General features: G+C 42.2%; 1 protein-coding gene and 1 long non-coding RNA gene across 3 annotated transcripts in view; one reads left to right on the top strand and one right to left on the bottom strand.

Moving 5' to 3' along the window:
* Positions 1-1,304: 1,304 nt before the first annotated feature.
* LOC143821888 (uncharacterized) overlaps positions 1,305-17,666 on the top strand; it is an 88,595-nt gene continuing 72,233 nt past the window's right edge. Inside the window, exon 1 of the long non-coding RNA XR_013225951.1 lies at positions 1,305-1,511. This is a non-coding gene — a long non-coding RNA (uncharacterized LOC143821888). The remainder of the gene's footprint in view (positions 1,512-17,666) is intronic.
* Positions 10,412-17,666, bottom strand: part of KCNU1 (potassium calcium-activated channel subfamily U member 1) — an 81,050-nt gene continuing 73,795 nt past the window's right edge. Inside the window, exons 25-27 of one of the 2 annotated variants that reach the window (XM_077306375.1) lie at positions 12,886-13,086; positions 11,722-11,818; positions 10,412-10,636 (exon numbers count right to left, since the gene is read on the bottom strand). In XM_077306375.1, the coding sequence (XP_077162490.1) occupies positions 10,458-10,636; positions 11,722-11,818; positions 12,886-13,086 (477 nt within the window). In that variant the 3' untranslated portion in view covers positions 10,412-10,457. The remainder of the gene's footprint in view (positions 10,637-11,721; positions 11,819-12,885; positions 13,087-17,666) is intronic. The other variant, XM_077306376.1, reaches the window with a different exon arrangement.

Below are 17,666 nucleotides of genomic sequence, written 5' to 3'. Positions count from 1 at the left end.
CTTTCATGCTGACAGCACTACTCCTGCAAGGTAGGTTAGACAGGGAGTAAGTGGCCAAGATTTCACTGTGGTGGTGGTTGAATCTGAGAGCATTTTCGCACATCTTTAAAAATAGCATTACATCAGCTGAGTGGCGTAACGCCAAATAAAATCGCATCTCCTGGCCCCTCCTCACCTCTTTGCAATCTTGCTCTTCTCTGCTTCCATTTCACGCTTCTCCCACTACACAAGTGCTGCTGGAAATGGTGGAAGAGAGCAATGCAGGGGGGCAGCTTGGAGAGGCATGCTTTGTACTACAACTTTGGGAAACAATTTTTTTTTTTTGCCTTTCCCTGCATGAATGTATGCCTATTATTTGCTCCAGGCAGTTCACTTAAAAAAAAAAAAAAACTCCCATCCCCAGGAGAGAGGAAAGAGAAGCAGGTATGAGGGTGGGACATTGGAGGTGGAGATAGTGCCTCTTCACCTCCATACATTTTTTTTTTGATGGTGGCCTTCTAGTTGCTCTCTGCTAGGTAACACTACATATGTTGGTGAATCCACTTTTTGGGATTCACCAACTAGCACTTTAAAATGGCAGCTATAGCTGGCCAGTTGCTGCTTGGACACTGCATGTTGGTGACGTCATGTGGAGGGGCCAGAATATAACAACTACTTACAGTAAAGGTTACAGAAATGCCCTGAGTGTCTGAGAAACTAATCCAACACTCAAAGTACAGAACCATGCAATTGTATGACATAGTTAGTACTAAACATTGTACTTCAATTCCAGAAGTGTTCTCTTGTAGTACATAAACCTATCAGTCTACAGCTTCATCAAGATTAGCAGACTTATAAAGGGTGACACCAACTGCTGTGGCTTATGCTTTCTTTTTGCCAGATGCATGACGTTTTATTTTGCTGTGCCTTCTCAAGCTGTAATCTTCCCTTACAGAGCACACACAGGTACCCCCATCCGTGCCGCTGCAACCACCTCAGTGTGGCCAGACTACCCAGCAGAAAGCAAGTCTGGAGGGAGCAGGGGGTAGAGAGTCTGCTCACCCACACATTACAACTACTCCATTGCAGAGCAGAGCTGCAGGTTAAAAGGAGAAGCACTCACCTTATGGCTACCTGCTGAAAGTGATAATGAGTTGTTGCAGGATTAAGTCTGAGCAGCTGGTGTTTAACCATAGAACCTCTCAAGGGATGCTGTGGGGTGTGGATGTAATGTAAGCTATATGCTGATAGTTCTTTGAATCCTGAAGGCTTTGATTCTTATTGTGGTTGCCTGACCTCTGGAATCCTGGGCCTTGGACTAAAATGCCTTTGTGTCTTGTCTCCTCCTTTGGCTTTGGTTATTTGAAAGAACTGTGAAGTTTGCTGCTATCTGATACCAGCACCTTGGCCTGATCATTACACTGCCTCAGGAGATTCACCATACCTCTTCTCTTCTAGCTTCCTGGAGACCAGTTAAAATTGCTTGATGCTGGAAGACGCTATAAGAAATTTGGCTGAGTGGAATTTTCAAGGTAATCCTGTGTGCAAAATGTGTGTCCTATACTATGTGTAACACTTTGCTACAGATGCTACAGGGTATCGATCATGTGGAAAAGCCCTTACTCCTCCTGCTGGGACATGTATGCTTTGTTTTTTCCTGTTTCATGTAATCACACAACTGTTGATTTAATACATCCAAAGACATTTGTTGAAATTGGTATTTGCTTTCTTTACACAATGAACACAGAAGAAGGAGAAATGAGTTTCCTTTGAGAGGAGAGAAGATAGATTGGGACTTTTCCCTCTCCATCCCCCCCTTCCTCCATTTACTAAGTATCTCTTTATTCATCATTTTAATTACTTAATCATAAATTTCTTTAGGGGGTTACTTAGAAAGAAAATTAGCATCAAAGCTTGGCAGGAATTCGGAGGCTTTTGGAGTCAGGCCAAACTGCTTCACCTGTGATTAATTAGATGGGTTTTCCCCCCTTATAAGTGCCAGAGGGCTGTTGAGTTTTTAAAGCAGTTACATGACTTCTGGCAGCTCAGCGATTATGATTGATGGATTAGTCTAGAGTTGGGTGCTGCAATTGCTGTTTTCTCATGTGTGCACATCTACCAGCATTTAAAAAAAAATATGCAACAAGGTAGACGTAGAGCCTGAGTGACCCAAGGTTTCCAGCATTTCAAGTGCACAACCATGACTCAGCTGTTGCTAGAGATCCTCTACGCAGCAAAAAAAATGGTTGCAAATTTCCTGCAAGTGACTCAGCTACCTTGAAGGCGACTCCACCAACAAGCTTGCATAACTCTTTGTAGCAAAGTTGTATTTCTTCAACATTCCTGCAGCAACTCCATTATCCCATACCAATTACCATTTCCATCGCAATGGTGATGGTTGTAGAATGTGGTTATACTCATAGGGTAGTGCCAGTGACTGTTGAACAATCTAATTCTTTGTGGCTTGACTAATGTTGTCTACTCCCTTCAATTATAGTCTTCCACACTGAACCTCCCTCTGATAAAGCTGTTCTGACTGAGCAGTAATATCAGGGCTCTCTCAGCCTCACCTACTTCATAGGGTGTCTGTTGTGGGGAGAGGGAAGGGAAGGGTATTGTAAGCTGCGTTGAGACTCCTTTGGGGCAGAAAAAAGTGGCATATAAGAACCAACTCTTCTTCTATTGTTTAATATTTGCAGTAATGATTTTGCAGATTTGCAGATGACATTAAATTGGGTGAGATGGATACCCGAGAGAAAAGGACTACTGTTAAAGTAGATTGGGATAGACCGGAAAATAGGACCATAGCCAACCAAATTAATTTTAATAGTGAGAAGTGCAAAGTATTGTATTTGAGTAGTAAAATGTGATGCTTAAAAATCAATCAATCACCTTTATTGGTATATCAGGCCCAAAATCATAGTGGTACAATTGGTCATAATAATAAGATTGGTCATAAGATCAAAGCAATAACATTTTTAAAAAGGAAAGGAAAAAACCAAAGCAATATACTTTTTTTTAAGAAAGAGAAAATTAATATAAGATTATTAACTATTAAAAACTACTGGGAATAGTTTATAGAATCACTGTAACTGGCCAACTATAAAAAGACAATAGCATAAAATTGTTTGATAAAACCGGGATTTCATAAGGATTAAGGAATAACAATTAAGGATTAGAATTGGTCATAATAATAACAGCAAGGCATTTAGCTACCTTTTTGGTAATGTCAGCATTGCTGTTGGCACGCCAGGTCTTTGCCTAGATGGGCCTCAGCCAGCAGGAAAGTTGAAAGAAATGTATACTTAAATATAACATGGGGGAGACCTGGCTTAATAATGTGAAAGGGACTAAAGGTAAAGGTAAAGGTATCCCCTGTGCAAGCACCGAGTCATGTCTGACCCTTGGGGTGACGCCCTCTAGCGTTTTCATGGCAGACTCAATACGGGGTGGTTTGCCAGTGCCTTCCCCAGTCATTACCGTTTACCCCCCAGCAAGCTGGGTACTCATTTTACTGACCTCGGAAGGATGGAAGGCTGAGTTGACCTCGAGCCGGCTGCTGGGATTGAACTCCCAGCCTCATGGGCAGAGCTTTCAGACAACATTTCTGCTGCCTTACCACTCTGTGCCACAAGAGGCTCTTGTGAAAGGGACTGGTGGACAATAAATTGAATATGAGCCAAGAGTGTGGTATGGCAGTAAGAAGGCTAATATGATATGAGGCTGCATCGCTAGGAGCATAGAATCTAGATCAAGAGAAGTAATGATGTCATTCTATTATGCATTGGTTAGAACTCATTTGGAATATGGGTGCTGTAGTTCAAGAAGGATATTGATGCTGGAACATGTTCAGAGAAGAGCAACTAGGATGTGTAGGGGGACTGGATATAACGTTGCTGTTGGGCTCTCATTTCTCCTTGGCCCTCTGGTATACCATATAATCTGCCCTCCAAAGATGCTATTTCCTCCAGGGGAAACTGATCTCTGTGGTCTACAGATCAATTGTAATTTTCAGAGAACTCCAGGCCCAGCCTTGAGGTTAGTAATCTTACACGTGCTCACAAGCATATGGATTTCTAGCACTTTTCATAATCAAAATGGTACAGTGTAGGGAGGAGGGAAGAAAGACAAACCTTTGTCTGTGTTTAACCCCATCAAACAGCTTCTGTCTCAAATTGCTGTCTGAAGGACCTGTTCATATAAAATACTTAAACCCTTCTTAAATCAAAAAGCAAGGTAAGACAATTCACTTTGATGCTCCAAACACATGCATAACACGATTATTTCCAAGTCTTCCTGGTGATAATAGCATTATGCAAAAAAGGCCTTGACCCAGTAATATGTTTCCTTTTCCTTAAATATGTTCTTCCAATTGGCATCTCTTGTATATATCATAAAGGGCAGTAAGTCAAGAAAGATTTTAAAAATGGACAATACATCTTCCATCCACTATAAATTCCAGGAAACCAAATTTGTGGCAATGTGGGAAGATGCCTAGAAGGAGGCCATTCAGGAAGCCAACCCTCACTTTCCTGGGGCTTTGCCTAGCATTGCCGAGGCAAATCTAAGAATTTTGCGACCAGTTTTTGCATCAACTCTTGTGTGACCTGTACATTCAGATTTCTTCAGATTGGGACAAAAATCTGGAGACCAGTTTCCCAATTGTAAGATTGGAATTCAATCAAAAAACTGGAGTCAAAATTGGCCCCTGTGGTTTCCTAGATTTTGGAGTAAAAGTCGCCATTTTCCCTAATGTTGCATCTACTGTCTGGTCATTCTTTTGTTTTGTTGATGACTTAGAATGGTCTGAAGTTTCTTCCACAATGGATGTGAATTGCCAGGAGCCAATTCCCTATTAAGTCCCATAACACTTAGAAGAAGGCGAACCCTCTCAGCTGACAGGGGAGCTCAGGGGTGACTGTGAGGAAGCAGTTTCAGATTGGGTAGCCATGTTGGTCTGAAGCAGCAGAACAAAGTTTGAGTCCAGTAGCATCTTTAAGACCAAGCAAGGTTTTTGTTCAAGTTATATGTTTTTGTGGGGAATTGTCTAAAGAAGTATTCAGATACTTTGTTATATGAAGAAGCAGGAAGCTTAGTTTGAAAAAGAGAGAGAAGGTGTCAGATAGTTTGCTGAAGCATAGTTTGCTGTGAGTTTGCTGAAGCATCTTGGGGTGGAGGATCTCTCTTGGGATCTGAATGGGACCGTGGATTGCCTGTCTTGTATAAATGCCATCTTCCCTCAGTTTCTCTCTGCTTCTGTCTATAATAATTGTAAATAAATCAGGTACTGCAAAAATTCAGTGGTCTCTCCTCTAATGGGTACAATGTTTGGCTAGCATTGCCTATTTGTCCTTCAAAGAAAGCCATGCCCTTAGAACCTCAAAGACGGCTTTGAAAGTAGGCACTGGAATTTTTCTGTTGAGACAGCAAGTGAGATGAATAAATTTCGAACAATTGGTAGAAATGGATAAGAATTGGAAGTGTTGCAAAGTTTGTCACAAACACATTCAACTGTTGAACAGATGTGCTGGTGATCAGATGTTCAATCTTGCATGCTGCAGATCTTGAATCTTCTGGATATTGGAGGGTAGGATTTGATGACACCCAGCTTTTATTGGTGACTGGCTGATGTGATTGGTGAGTGACCTAATTTCCACTTTAAACAGTTGCCTGCTGAGCTCAGAAGTTCGGTAGCAAGGATGGCTCTGTGTGTGGGGGTCTGTTATAGAATTCAATGGCCCACTGTGAGAATGTGCATGCACAAGAAACCCAGTTGCCCCTGTACCATCTGGTTAGTAAGGAAGTACAGAAAAATGATCTACCGAATACCAACAGATGGACAAATTAAGGAATCAGATCTCTGTTCCTAAACCAGCAAATAGGCTGCAAGCTAAACCAGCAAGTGTCCGAGCACCTCTAATAAGATCAGTAACAAAGGAGCAAATCACACCTCATTTGCCAAAAAATCATATTACCAAATTTTACATGAAAAGCAGATGCACAGCATAAAAGCAGATATTGGGTCATAAAGCAGACATCAAAATAGGCACAAAAGTTGCCCACATCCCAGGGGGGGGATCAGATTAAAAAAGGCAGGCACACTGTTGACTGCCTAAACATTAAGGATATCCCAAAACCTTGAAAATGTAGTGTTATACATCCACAGTGAACTAGATTGGAGAAGTGTGTGTGCTTCTGTGTGTAGCTTTTTCATTGTCTACCGCTTTTCTGTCTTAGAACTAGAAAAATATCTAGTAGCAGCTGAATCTTCTGAGAACTGGGGAGACATCATTAACAGCTGAGAGTTCCCCAGTACCTCATTGCCTGATCTTGGACAGAGAGGGAGCAGCTGGAGTACTGTCCCTGAATATATTTGAAGGACTGAACATTGCTGTCGTACTATGAAAGATGGTAGCTTTGAGAAATGGTGGGAAAGCCAGCAAGGTTAAATTCTCTTATCCCTGACATTGGCACAAGTGACAATCATTATTAAAGCATACTCCTGGTAGCTGTAAATCTCAAGCAGTGGAGAAGTCTGCCAAACCAAACAGCAAAGGTAATCATGTTTTCCCCACTCCTTTTGTTATCCCTTGGGACTTCTCCTTTTCATTTCACATCATGTTCCAGTAGATCTCCCCCACCCAGTTCATTGACAGCCTTTTAATTGAATTCAGCTTACAGCACCCAAAACCACATCAAATACTGAAATGAAAAAGTCCAACATGGACTCCTTGTTTAATTGGTTCAGGATATGTTCACCACTGGGATTGTGCTGTTGGTCGTGACATGGCCCTGGCTGGCTGGTAAAATTGTTAGACTCTCTATTCAATGGCTGAATCTTAGTATCAACAAGACATTCTACCATCTAAGACAGGGGTAGTCAACCTGTGGTCCTCCAGATGTTCATGGACTACAATTCCCATGAGCCCCTGCCAGTGTTTGATCTAAGACACCTAGAAGAAATTCCTGAGTTGGTGGTCAGGGCTGGGACTCTTTGTTATTAGACCCTTTCATCATCTAGGCCAGGGGTAGTCAACCTGTGGTCCTCCAGATGTTCATGGACTACAATTCCCATGAGCCCCTGCCAGTGATTGCTGGCAGGGGCTCATGGGAATTGTAGTCCATGAACATCTGGAGGACCACAGGTTGACTGCCCCGGATCTAGGCTTTAGCCGTTTCCTTCCTCCAAAGCATCTACTTCAGGGGCAGCGGCCAGATGCCCATGGACTACAGTTACCATGAGCATCATGGTAGAACTTTCCAGCCTTGGTGTCTTTATTTTGGAGTCTTTACAAACAGAAAAATTATTCAAGAACAGTGTAATATATGCAGCGGCTACATAAACCATGATGCAATCAAATTCTAAACCAAGTACAGATGTTCAAAAAACATCTGGGTTCCACCATGAAAGCAAGACATAGTATAGCAGTCCATGTAATTTTAGCCAAAGTTCTTGTAGAGTGAATCTTCCATGGAGAGTCGTGATTCCGGCAGGGGACATCAATGGGCTCTGTATGCAGATGATACGGGCTCTGTATGCAGTTGTAACTAAGGTGAGTTGAAAGTCCAGAATTCAGATCTCTTGTCAATCACAAACAAATGTATCAGAATTCCTCCCTGAGTCTCCCCCATCCCTCACTCCAAGGTTCTGGCAGTGCGTACCCTGGGAAATGTAGTCCCCCGAACATGCAATATTCTTAAAAATGCTCTGTTACAGAGTCACATTCTGAAGCCAAAGGATATGAAGTTCAGCAGTGCCACAGTGCCACCTCCGAATCAAATAGTGTGAACAGTGTTGCATGGAGCTTAGCTTTGCTTACCAAGCACCGGCTCTGATTTTAGCTATCACAAGGAATGGGCTATTGATCTTTGGCCGTGCCCTGAAATATTAAACTTGCCCATTGGCTTAGCCTTCTTAAGCACTAAAGCATTATTAAGGCTTGCTGTCCTTGGCAACACAACAGCTATTGTTTTCCGTCGGCAGCGTTCATGGATCAGCAGCATCCCACGCTGAAGAGTGATGGGAAATGACAAGCCAAGCAGATTATGCCTCTCCTGGCTTTGGAATGGCAGAATCCATCAAACAAAACACGCCCCAGGAAGAGAAATCTTACCTCGCTAAGCAAACATGCAAGCCACCCACCTTGTCTGGGTGAAGGCTTGGAAATTCCCAAAGTGAGTTCTAATCCCTGAGTGACAGATCGTCTTGGACTCCCTCCCTCTGATGGGAGATTAGATCTGTTACAGTTGGGCACCTCTTCAAAAATACTTTTACATCTCATCGCTGTCAGCGGCCTCTTCTCACCTGTCTCCACCTGGGTGTTTTGCCTTTTGCATTGCCCCTTATGCAACTAGGGAAGGGCTGCATTTACAAGACAATCTCTCGGCTGTGGAAATACCACAAGCCACAACACACCTTGGTGATGAGAAGCCCTACACAAGCATCAGAATTCGCTTTCAACAGCAAGCAATCCACCTGCTGGTAGGAAACAGGAACTTGGGAATCAACTTGGACTCCAACTCTATCAAATTCATTCTTTTTCTTTTTTTAATTAAAAGACGACATCACATGTCTAGGCAGCCAACTAGATTTATTGACCTTTTGATGTCACTGTGGGTGAATAATCCCCCAGTCAGAGGGAGAGAGAAGGTTTCTTATTTATTCACCAGTTTCAACCTCTTTTTCTAGTTTTGAAAAAAATTATTGATGCACGAAAATGAATCAGCTCAGTCCAAGATATCAGCCATTCAGTCCTAGATATCAGCCCTGGCCCATTTGAAGGGGGGCACAGACTGAAAAAGAGAAGAGGACCCCAAAGGTTTTATGGGGGGGGCTGATAATTGAACCGATTAAATATCTTGTTTGTCACATCTAACTTCATTATTTGCTAGAAAGTTCGCCCACCAAGGCGAATGAAAAAGAAAGCATGTAACCTATTCCTTTGGGTGTGCTTGAATTAATGCATTCAAGGAAAAAAATGAATGCACATTCTTCTCTTGGTTGAATGTTCTAGAAATCTTTCTTGTGGGTATGTAAGACAAGGTACGTTGAATATGGTTAATTCACCCTTAGCTTGGGCCTTTCTTGGTCTAACTCATTGTGCAATTCACCAGCCTACCACAGGGGTTCCTGGAACTTGAGAAGAGCTCCTAAAATGGCTGTACCCAAAAAATGGTTGAGAAAGGCTGCTATATCATTCTTCAATGAAGAAAATTTTTAAACATCTTTCTCTCCAAATACCAACCCAGCTCATTCACAATTGGCTGCTATTTAACTCATCTAGTTCATTACGCTGACCTCTCTGTTCATTGAAATTATGCACATGTATACTGAAAACAACACTGCAAAAAAGTAAGTTCAGTGTGAAAGCACTACAAGGTGTGTGTGTGTGGTGTTTTACCATTGTATAGAAGGATGTGAGTCAAATCTCTTAAGATGGCCTGCAATGTTACATAGGATGTAAAGATACAATTCTCAGGTTGTGAGCATAGGGGATCCTGTGGATTGTTCTATGAAGCTATTTGTAGTATCAAGGACTGGCATGTATTAAAAACAATGTCATCTGTTTAAGACATTCTCCATCCTGTTATGTGGTTTGTTTTGGTTTCCTAGGAAGGTGTCTGGAGGCTACACAGCCCTCCATGTGGCTGGGAGGATGGTGGAGGGATAGCACACCTCACTGCCCCATTGAGTTTCCACTTCCGCCTCTTATGATAGCAGATGTCCATGCAGTAGTATAATGCCTGTAATGAGAGCTAGTGTGGCTTAGTGGTTACTAACTGGGAGAGCCAAGTTTGAATCCCTACTCTGGTATGGGAAGCTCATTGGTTCACCTTAGGGCAGTCACATACTCTCAGCCCAAGGTGGTTGTTATGAGAATAAAATGGAGAAGAGAATGATGCACTTGGCTTTGGGGCTCCCATTGGGTAGAAAGGCAGGGTATAAGTGAAGTGAATAAACAGTAAAATAAATATCTAACCAAACCCAACATGCGTAGGCTCCATGCATGTGGCTGCTTCTTGTATTTAATCAAGGAAATCGGCTGCACACAAAGAAGGTTGGGACTGGCCCAATCCAGTCATTACCTGGTGGATCCTGCTGCTGTTCCACCATTCCGCTGATCAAAGTCTGAAAACTTTCTCCGGCCTAAGGAACTGTCCTCCAGCTTCAATGGCTCTTCTGTTGGAGGAAGGAAACTCTTCTGTTGAATAAAGTGCTCAGACTTGGGGAAAGGTTCAGATTTTGCTCAGCGGAATAGAAGGATGGAGTAGAATCCACCTCGATCCCATTGGTATTGGTGACATTCGAGGCACAAATTTGGGTATTCTGCAGCTTCTGAAATGACCCTGTAACACGTGTCTTTTTTTTTTGCCCTTTTTAGATATTACCTCCTCCTCCCCCTCCTCTTCCTCCTCATTGTCATCCCAGGAGAAAAAGAAATTGTATTTATTAGTAGGGAGATTGAATTTTTAAAAAATCAGCGAAGTGTTGATTGTCGTAAAAGACTCCAGCCTGTCTTCCGTCCCTTTGGTACAATATTTTCAATCACTTTGGTCAGGCTAGTTGCTGAAGAGTTGAATGGCACAAGGCAAAAGAATAGATCAGAAGAGAAGATCTCCAAATTGTTGGGTGGCCGAGAAATCACAAACCTATTTTTCCCATAAAGAAAAAGAGAGAACAAGAAAGTCAGCCATGTCAGACTATGAAGAATGCGGAAGATTCCTTGTCGCAAGTCTTCCATGGTGCTGTGCCGGGCCAGGGCTGGGATGGCAGCAGCAGGGTGCCCTGCTGCCGCCATCCCAGATTTCCAGCCCCGTGCATAATTGGTCCAATTGAGCAAATCAAGACATTACACTACTTGCAAAATACCAGGAAGTTCCTAAAGATGTTAATGCCTCTGTAGGATATTCTGCACATACTGCAGAATCATGCACACTACAGATTAGGAATGTGCACTTTGAATGGCTCTGGTAGAAAAATCTTGTTGGGAAATTTCAAAGATAAAAGATGCCTAGGCTGGATAGTAGCATCATGTTTTTTGACTAACAGAGACATTGGTGGTCATTAAATTAACGTTGGTGGAAAGTGCTGTCAAGTCACGGCTTACGAAGACCCTTCATGGAGATTTCAAGGCAAGAGACAAACAAAAGTGTTTTGCCATTGCTTGCCTCTATATAGCACCCCTGGTCTCCCATCCAGGGACTGTCCTGTCTAGCTTCCAAGAATTGATGAGACTGGACTAGCCTGGATCATCCAGGTTAGGTTATGAAATAAACAGCACAGTTCAAAACAGTAATGTACCATTCTGAGCCCATTATAGAATCATAGAATCATAGAGTCGGAAGGGGCCATACAGGCCATCTAGTCCATTCAAGTCCATTGACTTCAACAGATTTAGAAGGGGGGGGTTAACAGTTGTCAATTAGCTAATGATACTAGACTTTGCAGAAGAAAATGACATCAGAGACAGCTGGGGAATGCCCTAAACAAACAAACCCACCAACAAACAAGAAACGGAACAGTATTTTGCACAACTACAGCACTAAATGGAGTCATATCAAGATGGAAAGGGAAAGGTTATTCTTGTTGTCCGGTGGCTTTGCTCCTTTCATTTCATCACTGCCTTAAAATACTCTACATACTTGATGGCCACCCAGCCAAGTAAACGACAGTCTTTTGAACAGTACGGATCACTATAGATCTTCATGGGAAGATTGAATTGCAGTATACTTTCCTATTTTCAGATACATTGTGTTCCTCCTCTTCTATGCGATAAAGACCGAAGCAAATGATCCCAAACATGTCAAGTGCTTTACAATAGACATCTCCAAAAAAGATCTGCGGAAAATGGGAGGAAAAAAACACACACACAAAAACTAGCTCACCATCTACATGGTTTATTCCGTTTATTACCAACTGGGGACCCTGGTTTTAATCAGCAGTTTCTGAATTTCTTGTTGGCTGTGATTTGCCATCAAATACCTCTTTTCATACCTGTCTTCCACCAAAGCAAAACACGCAAGATGAAAACCACTATCGTATGCTTTGTGTTCACTTATTTCAAAGATTGTTTTATCTGAAAATACCGTAAAGTTGTTAAAAAAAAAAGCATGAGGAAATGATCTTGTCCTAGATTTTTAGAGCTAATGTATAAAATGCCTACAGAATGCAACCAAGCAATCACAAACAAAATGAAATACCATATTGTGAGGACCCTGGACAAGCTACAAAAAACAGTTAAAAATAAGTACATGAAATATGATGGCACATTCATGTGTCTTTATTTCTGACCCTCCTTGGGATTTGGGAATGGTAGAATGGTTAAAAGCAGCAGACTCTAATCTGGAGAGCTAGCCTTTATTCCCCATTCCTCCACATGCAGCCAGCTGGGTGACCTTGGGCTGGTCACAGCTGTCTCAAAACTCTCTCTGCCCTACCTACCGCACAGGATGTCTGTTGTGGGGAGAGGAAGGGAAAGGTGTTTGTAAGCCAGTGAAAAGCAAGATACAAAAACTCAGCTCATCTCCTCTTCACCTGGTGCTGCTGATGCCTGGCCCTAGAGAAGTATGTCTGGCCTCAACCAGGCCCCTACCCTGTGGGATGAACTCCTGAAAGGGCTGCAGGCCCTACAGTTCCATAGGGCCTCTGAAATGGAGCCCCTCTGCCAGGTTTTGAGTTGTGGCCAGTAAACAACTAATGACACGACCTAAAAGAGCCCTCCCTGCAAGCAATCCACCTCTGTAGGATGTGGGAATACAGAAATCATGATTTTTAGCTGATGTGGGTTTGATGTAATTTTAACTATTTTTAACAGTTTTGGGTATTTAAATGATGCAAGCCACCCCGAGCAGGTAGATGCCGAGAGGGGCAGTACAGAAATATCGCTGACACTTAATATAACTCACCAGGACTCCATCTAATAAATCTTGTTCATCTGTTACTGGTAATAGTGCAAGCTTGCACCTGTTTCTTGGAGTATAGTGCATTATGTGGCTGCAGCTGCCAGTCAGTGACGTCTCCTCTGAAAGATATTCTTCCAGTTGTGGGCTGGTTCCACCAGTCACCAGAGTCTGGAGCAAAGCCAATACATGGTGATTATAGTAGGCCTGTAACAGGAAGAGACAGTAGACAGAAAAGCTATCTGAATCATAGACAATTCATAGCAAATTCCTATCCAAATGAAAAAGTGGCTTGCAGAGGTGGTATGTATTCTTGGGCTTGAATTCAGCTTTCATGGTATACCCTGCATACTTTTTTTAGTCCTGTGGTGATTCTACATCTCAGATCCTATGATGCAGCTGAGGTCATAGCATGGAAACTTCAGTAATGATGGGAAATCCCGTTTCCAGAATATTTAGTTTCTACTAAGGAATGAGAAATTTCTGACAAGCTTTCAAGGAAGTCTAGGGTTCCTCAGGACACAGTTGGAAAATCAAGTGCTCTAGAATTAGGGTTCCCAAAGTGGGCAGTATGGCCCCCTTAGGGGCAGTGGAAGAATCCAGGAGGGCAATAAGAAATTTGGGGGCAATAGGGGGGCAGCAATCTGACTTTTCCTGCCACAACTGCATTTTCCAAGACAGAGACATTCCAAAGAGGCTTGCCACTGTCTGCCTCTGGTTAGTATTGACTCTGGACTTCCTTGGTGGTCTCCTATCCCAGTGCTGACCAGAGCCAACCCTGCTTAGCTTCCTGAGGAAACAACAGCTTGAGAAGGTAGCTGGAGAGGATCAGGGGTAGTCAAACTGCGGCCCTCCAGATGTCCATGGACTACAATTCCCAGGAGCCCCCCCTGCCAGTGCTCGCTGGCAGGGGGCTCCTAGGAATTGTAGTCCTTGGACATCTGGAGGGCCGCAGTTTGACTACCCCTTCCTCAGACTCTGTTCTTCCCAGGCTCTACCCAAGAGCTCCAGGAATTTCTTAACCCAGAGTTGGTGACTATTCCCCAAAAGTCTCGATCTTTTGAGGAATGGTCACCATCATATTTGTAAATGTTTTTCGACATTATTTAACAAGTAAAATATGTTAAAAAAAGAAAAAAAGGGCGGGGGATTCATATTAGGCTATATTCTCATGCTAGGGTTACATTAGGTATGGTTTGGGTTTGGGAGTTTTTAGGTTTATTGGGATCCTGAGGGCAGGGGAAGACTTAGTGACATGGTTTGGAAAGGCCATTGGATATATAAACATTTTGTTTACATTATTTTACTAGTAATAAAATATGTAAACAATATATGGATCTAAAAAAAATAAAGACCTAACATCAGGAAAGAGGTTTGCATTCACCTGTGTGTGTGTGTTGCAGGGGGGTGGCACTAGGGATGTGGCCTTGGAGCAGGGGTATTTAAACTGCGGCCCTCCAGATGTCTATGGACTACAATTCCCATGAGCACCTGCCAGAGTTTGCTGGCAGGGGCTCATGGGAGTTGTAGTCCATGGACATCTGGAGGGCTGCAGTTTGACTACCCCTGCCTTGGAGCCAAGGAAGTAGCAAACCAAATAGGTTGGGAACCACTACTCTAGAACTTCTCCCACATCCTTTTGTCACTGTTGAGTTTGTGGATCTGTCTTGGATCATGTTTGAGGTCCAAGGAAGGATTGAAGCAGATGTGACAGTGACCAATGCACCACTAGATTCTGTTGGCTGGATCCAATCAGTTTAAACCTTGATCTAACTAACCAGTCACTGGCTGGAAGATCTATTGTGTATAAATGTTGAGATTTTCTGAGTGTTTCCCCAATCTTGTTGATGACTAGCAACTTTTACTCATCCTGAGATCTTAATTAAAAGAGCTGCTTTAAGTCCCAGTTGTCATGGCTTCCTTCAAACTCACAGATGTAACAGTCGCCGTGATAAAATGCTGTAGGTATTTATGAATGACTGATGACTGTTTAAACTAGCAAAGTTAGCTAGCAAACCAGAACATCGTGGCAACTGAATAATATCTTGCTGAGCTAGGTGGGTAGCTGTGTTGGTCAGAAGTAGGAGAACAAAATTTGAGCAAGGCTTTTGAACTGGTTAAACATCTTCATTCTGTTGCATATTATTGAATATCTTCATGATGCTGTTTACTAATTTACTGATAATTTATTCTCCCCTTACACATGTACACTGATGTTTTCTATTTCATTGCTTGTGGAAGTGTGCATGCACACGAAAGCTTGCATCTTGAATACAACTTTGTCGGTTTTAAGGTTCCATTGCCACTTTGTAAACTTAGAGGATGCTTAGTAAGTATTTCAGTCTAGTGCTGTTCAAGCCCTCCTCAGTCATTTAACGGAGTTATTCTGTGCTGTAAGTCAGGGTTCTGTTCCTTAGAAGGGAACAGCATTTTATATACTTAGCTGTGTGGTGCTGAGCTCTTTAGCATCTCACCACTACGCTTTTTTGACTTCAAAAGGATTGCATTTCCATACTTGGATGAATTAATAGGATTTGCGCGCCACCTGCATTCTGTACTTTATTTGCTGAGGTCTACACTGCTGGAGCTTGCAAGGGGAAAAGAAAGACAACTAAGTTGAGAAGAAAAGAGAAAAATGCATGGAGAAGAATGTTTGCATGGCATGTAAGATTTTAGTGTACTTTGCCCAAAGTTAACCATGCTTCCGGTATTCTGTTCCCTCAAATGTTTTCCGGATTTTGGAATTCCCTAATCTCCAATATGGAACCACAGCATTACAAATTCTATATTTAAAACGTATTTAAATATTTTAAATATAAATAAATATGTCTGACTTTGTACAAAATTCTGTGGACACACAGTCTGACACAGATTTCAGTTCTTGTGTCTTTTTCCCTACCTGTATTACTAGTGCGATCACACACACTAATGAAATCATACTATTGTCAAGTATTTCAATTATTTGTATGTCCAAAGGAATGTGATGTGCACGGCCCTGAGCCTGCTTGCTGGGAAGGTGGTATAAAAATGAAAAACAAATAAATAAATAAATGCACAAGCTTAGAGCTGGAAGGGACCTCAACTGTAAATTAGTCTAATCCCCTGCACAGCTCAGGAAATCCAGTGACCCCTGCTTTATGACCAGAGGAAGGTAAAAAACCTTCCAGGATTCCTGGCCAATTTCACCTGGAAGAAAATTCCTTCATGACTCCAAAGTGGCAGTCAGTATTACTCTGGGCATATAAAAAAGTCCCACAAGATCTGAGCCTTCTTTCCTTCCTTCTCGAGAGTTGAGAAATTAGTAAAATCAGCATTGCTGGCAGAAGGACAGGTAGCCTATACTGAAGGAGAGCCTACCGCCTTCTATGTTAACAGGCAGACCTCTCATCTAATTGAGGGACATATTATAGATAGATTGCCCTGGTGCACCTCATCCACCCCTGATTTGTGGTCCTGCAAATGCAGTGGTTTTCCCAAGCAGGACACGAGCATGGATGCATGGATGCCAGTCTCCAGGAGACACTTTGTCATATAGTTTATACCATGTGAGAATGAAAGGATGACTAACTCCTCCAACACCCCAGTGACATGAATAATTTAGGACAATAGGTTTCCTAGGCAGCAGCAACTAAATTCATCAATTTCCCAGTCTCACTTCCTGTGCATTCACCTGCTGAGATTAGTAATTCCTAACACCTTTTCCAAGATTAATAGGCTTTCTGTCTAGTAATCCAGGGTTTATCAAGTAACATTTTCCCCCTAGAGTTCATCTCAACTAAAGCAATTATAGCCACTGTCTGTCTCCTGGGAATTCATCAAGGTTTCTCCTGGAGCACTATTCTTCTCCAAAGAAACACATAGCATGTCTCCTGAAGTCACTGTTAAACACCAAAGATCTCATTCACTCTTTATTTTAGAGCTTCACATAGCAGCATTGCATTTTCCCCATAAAATATAGGTATATTGTCCCAGTCCATGTGTGTGTCTTTAGATCGGTATATATAACCTACTTGCATGTAGACCCTCCTTCTTCTCTCTGTGAAACATTCCTACTTGCCTCTTCATGGTCTTTTTGCTGCTGAATGTGCAGACATCTCTTCATGTCATGATCATGAATAATACCCCCCCCCTTTTCACACCTTATTTTCTTAGACAGGCTTGTTTGTGTCTTTGTTTGTGTGTTTTTGTATGTTTACTGTACCCCTTTTATCTCCCTTAATAAAAAACATTCCAGTTTAATGTCTGATGAGTCATTCTGAGTTTCTCAAAGAGAACTATCTCTGTAAACATTGGTGCATATCCCTAGTTGCCTCCTCTCGCTAAGTCTCCAATCAAAAGCTAATTTCTCCAACTAAATTAGGATACTCTCTTTAAGTAACACCAGAGGAAGCCTGTTCCACTGAAAAATCGCTTCAACTGTCCTAATGTTTAACCAAAAACAATAGTTGAAGTTGGTTATCATATCACCTGCCAACTTGGAGATGGCTATCATATTACCATTTGTATGATTGTTATCAAGTTTCTTTTGGTGCAATGATTTAAAAACTTTGAATTTTTATTTTCCAATTTCTATATCTCTTGAACAAATTTTCTGTATTCACAAAGAATACTGCTGAAGTCCTGCATATGTCCAGAGGTCAAGGAACTCCTCTGATGTTATCACTTAAGTTACTACCTCTTAATGTTGATGTTCTTTTAGTCACTATGGTTAATGGCATTGGTGGATCTACCCTCTATGAATATGCCTTGTTGTTGTTGTTGTTATGTGCGAAGTCGTGTCCGACCCA

This window comes from Paroedura picta, chromosome 12, assembly GCF_049243985.1.
Source record: "Paroedura picta isolate Pp20150507F chromosome 12, Ppicta_v3.0, whole genome shotgun sequence".
Classification (NCBI taxonomy): Eukaryota; Metazoa; Chordata; class Lepidosauria; order Squamata; family Gekkonidae; genus Paroedura; species Paroedura picta.
The sequence above is the reverse complement of the archived record's forward strand: the minus strand, read 5'-3'. Positions and strand labels throughout refer to the sequence as shown.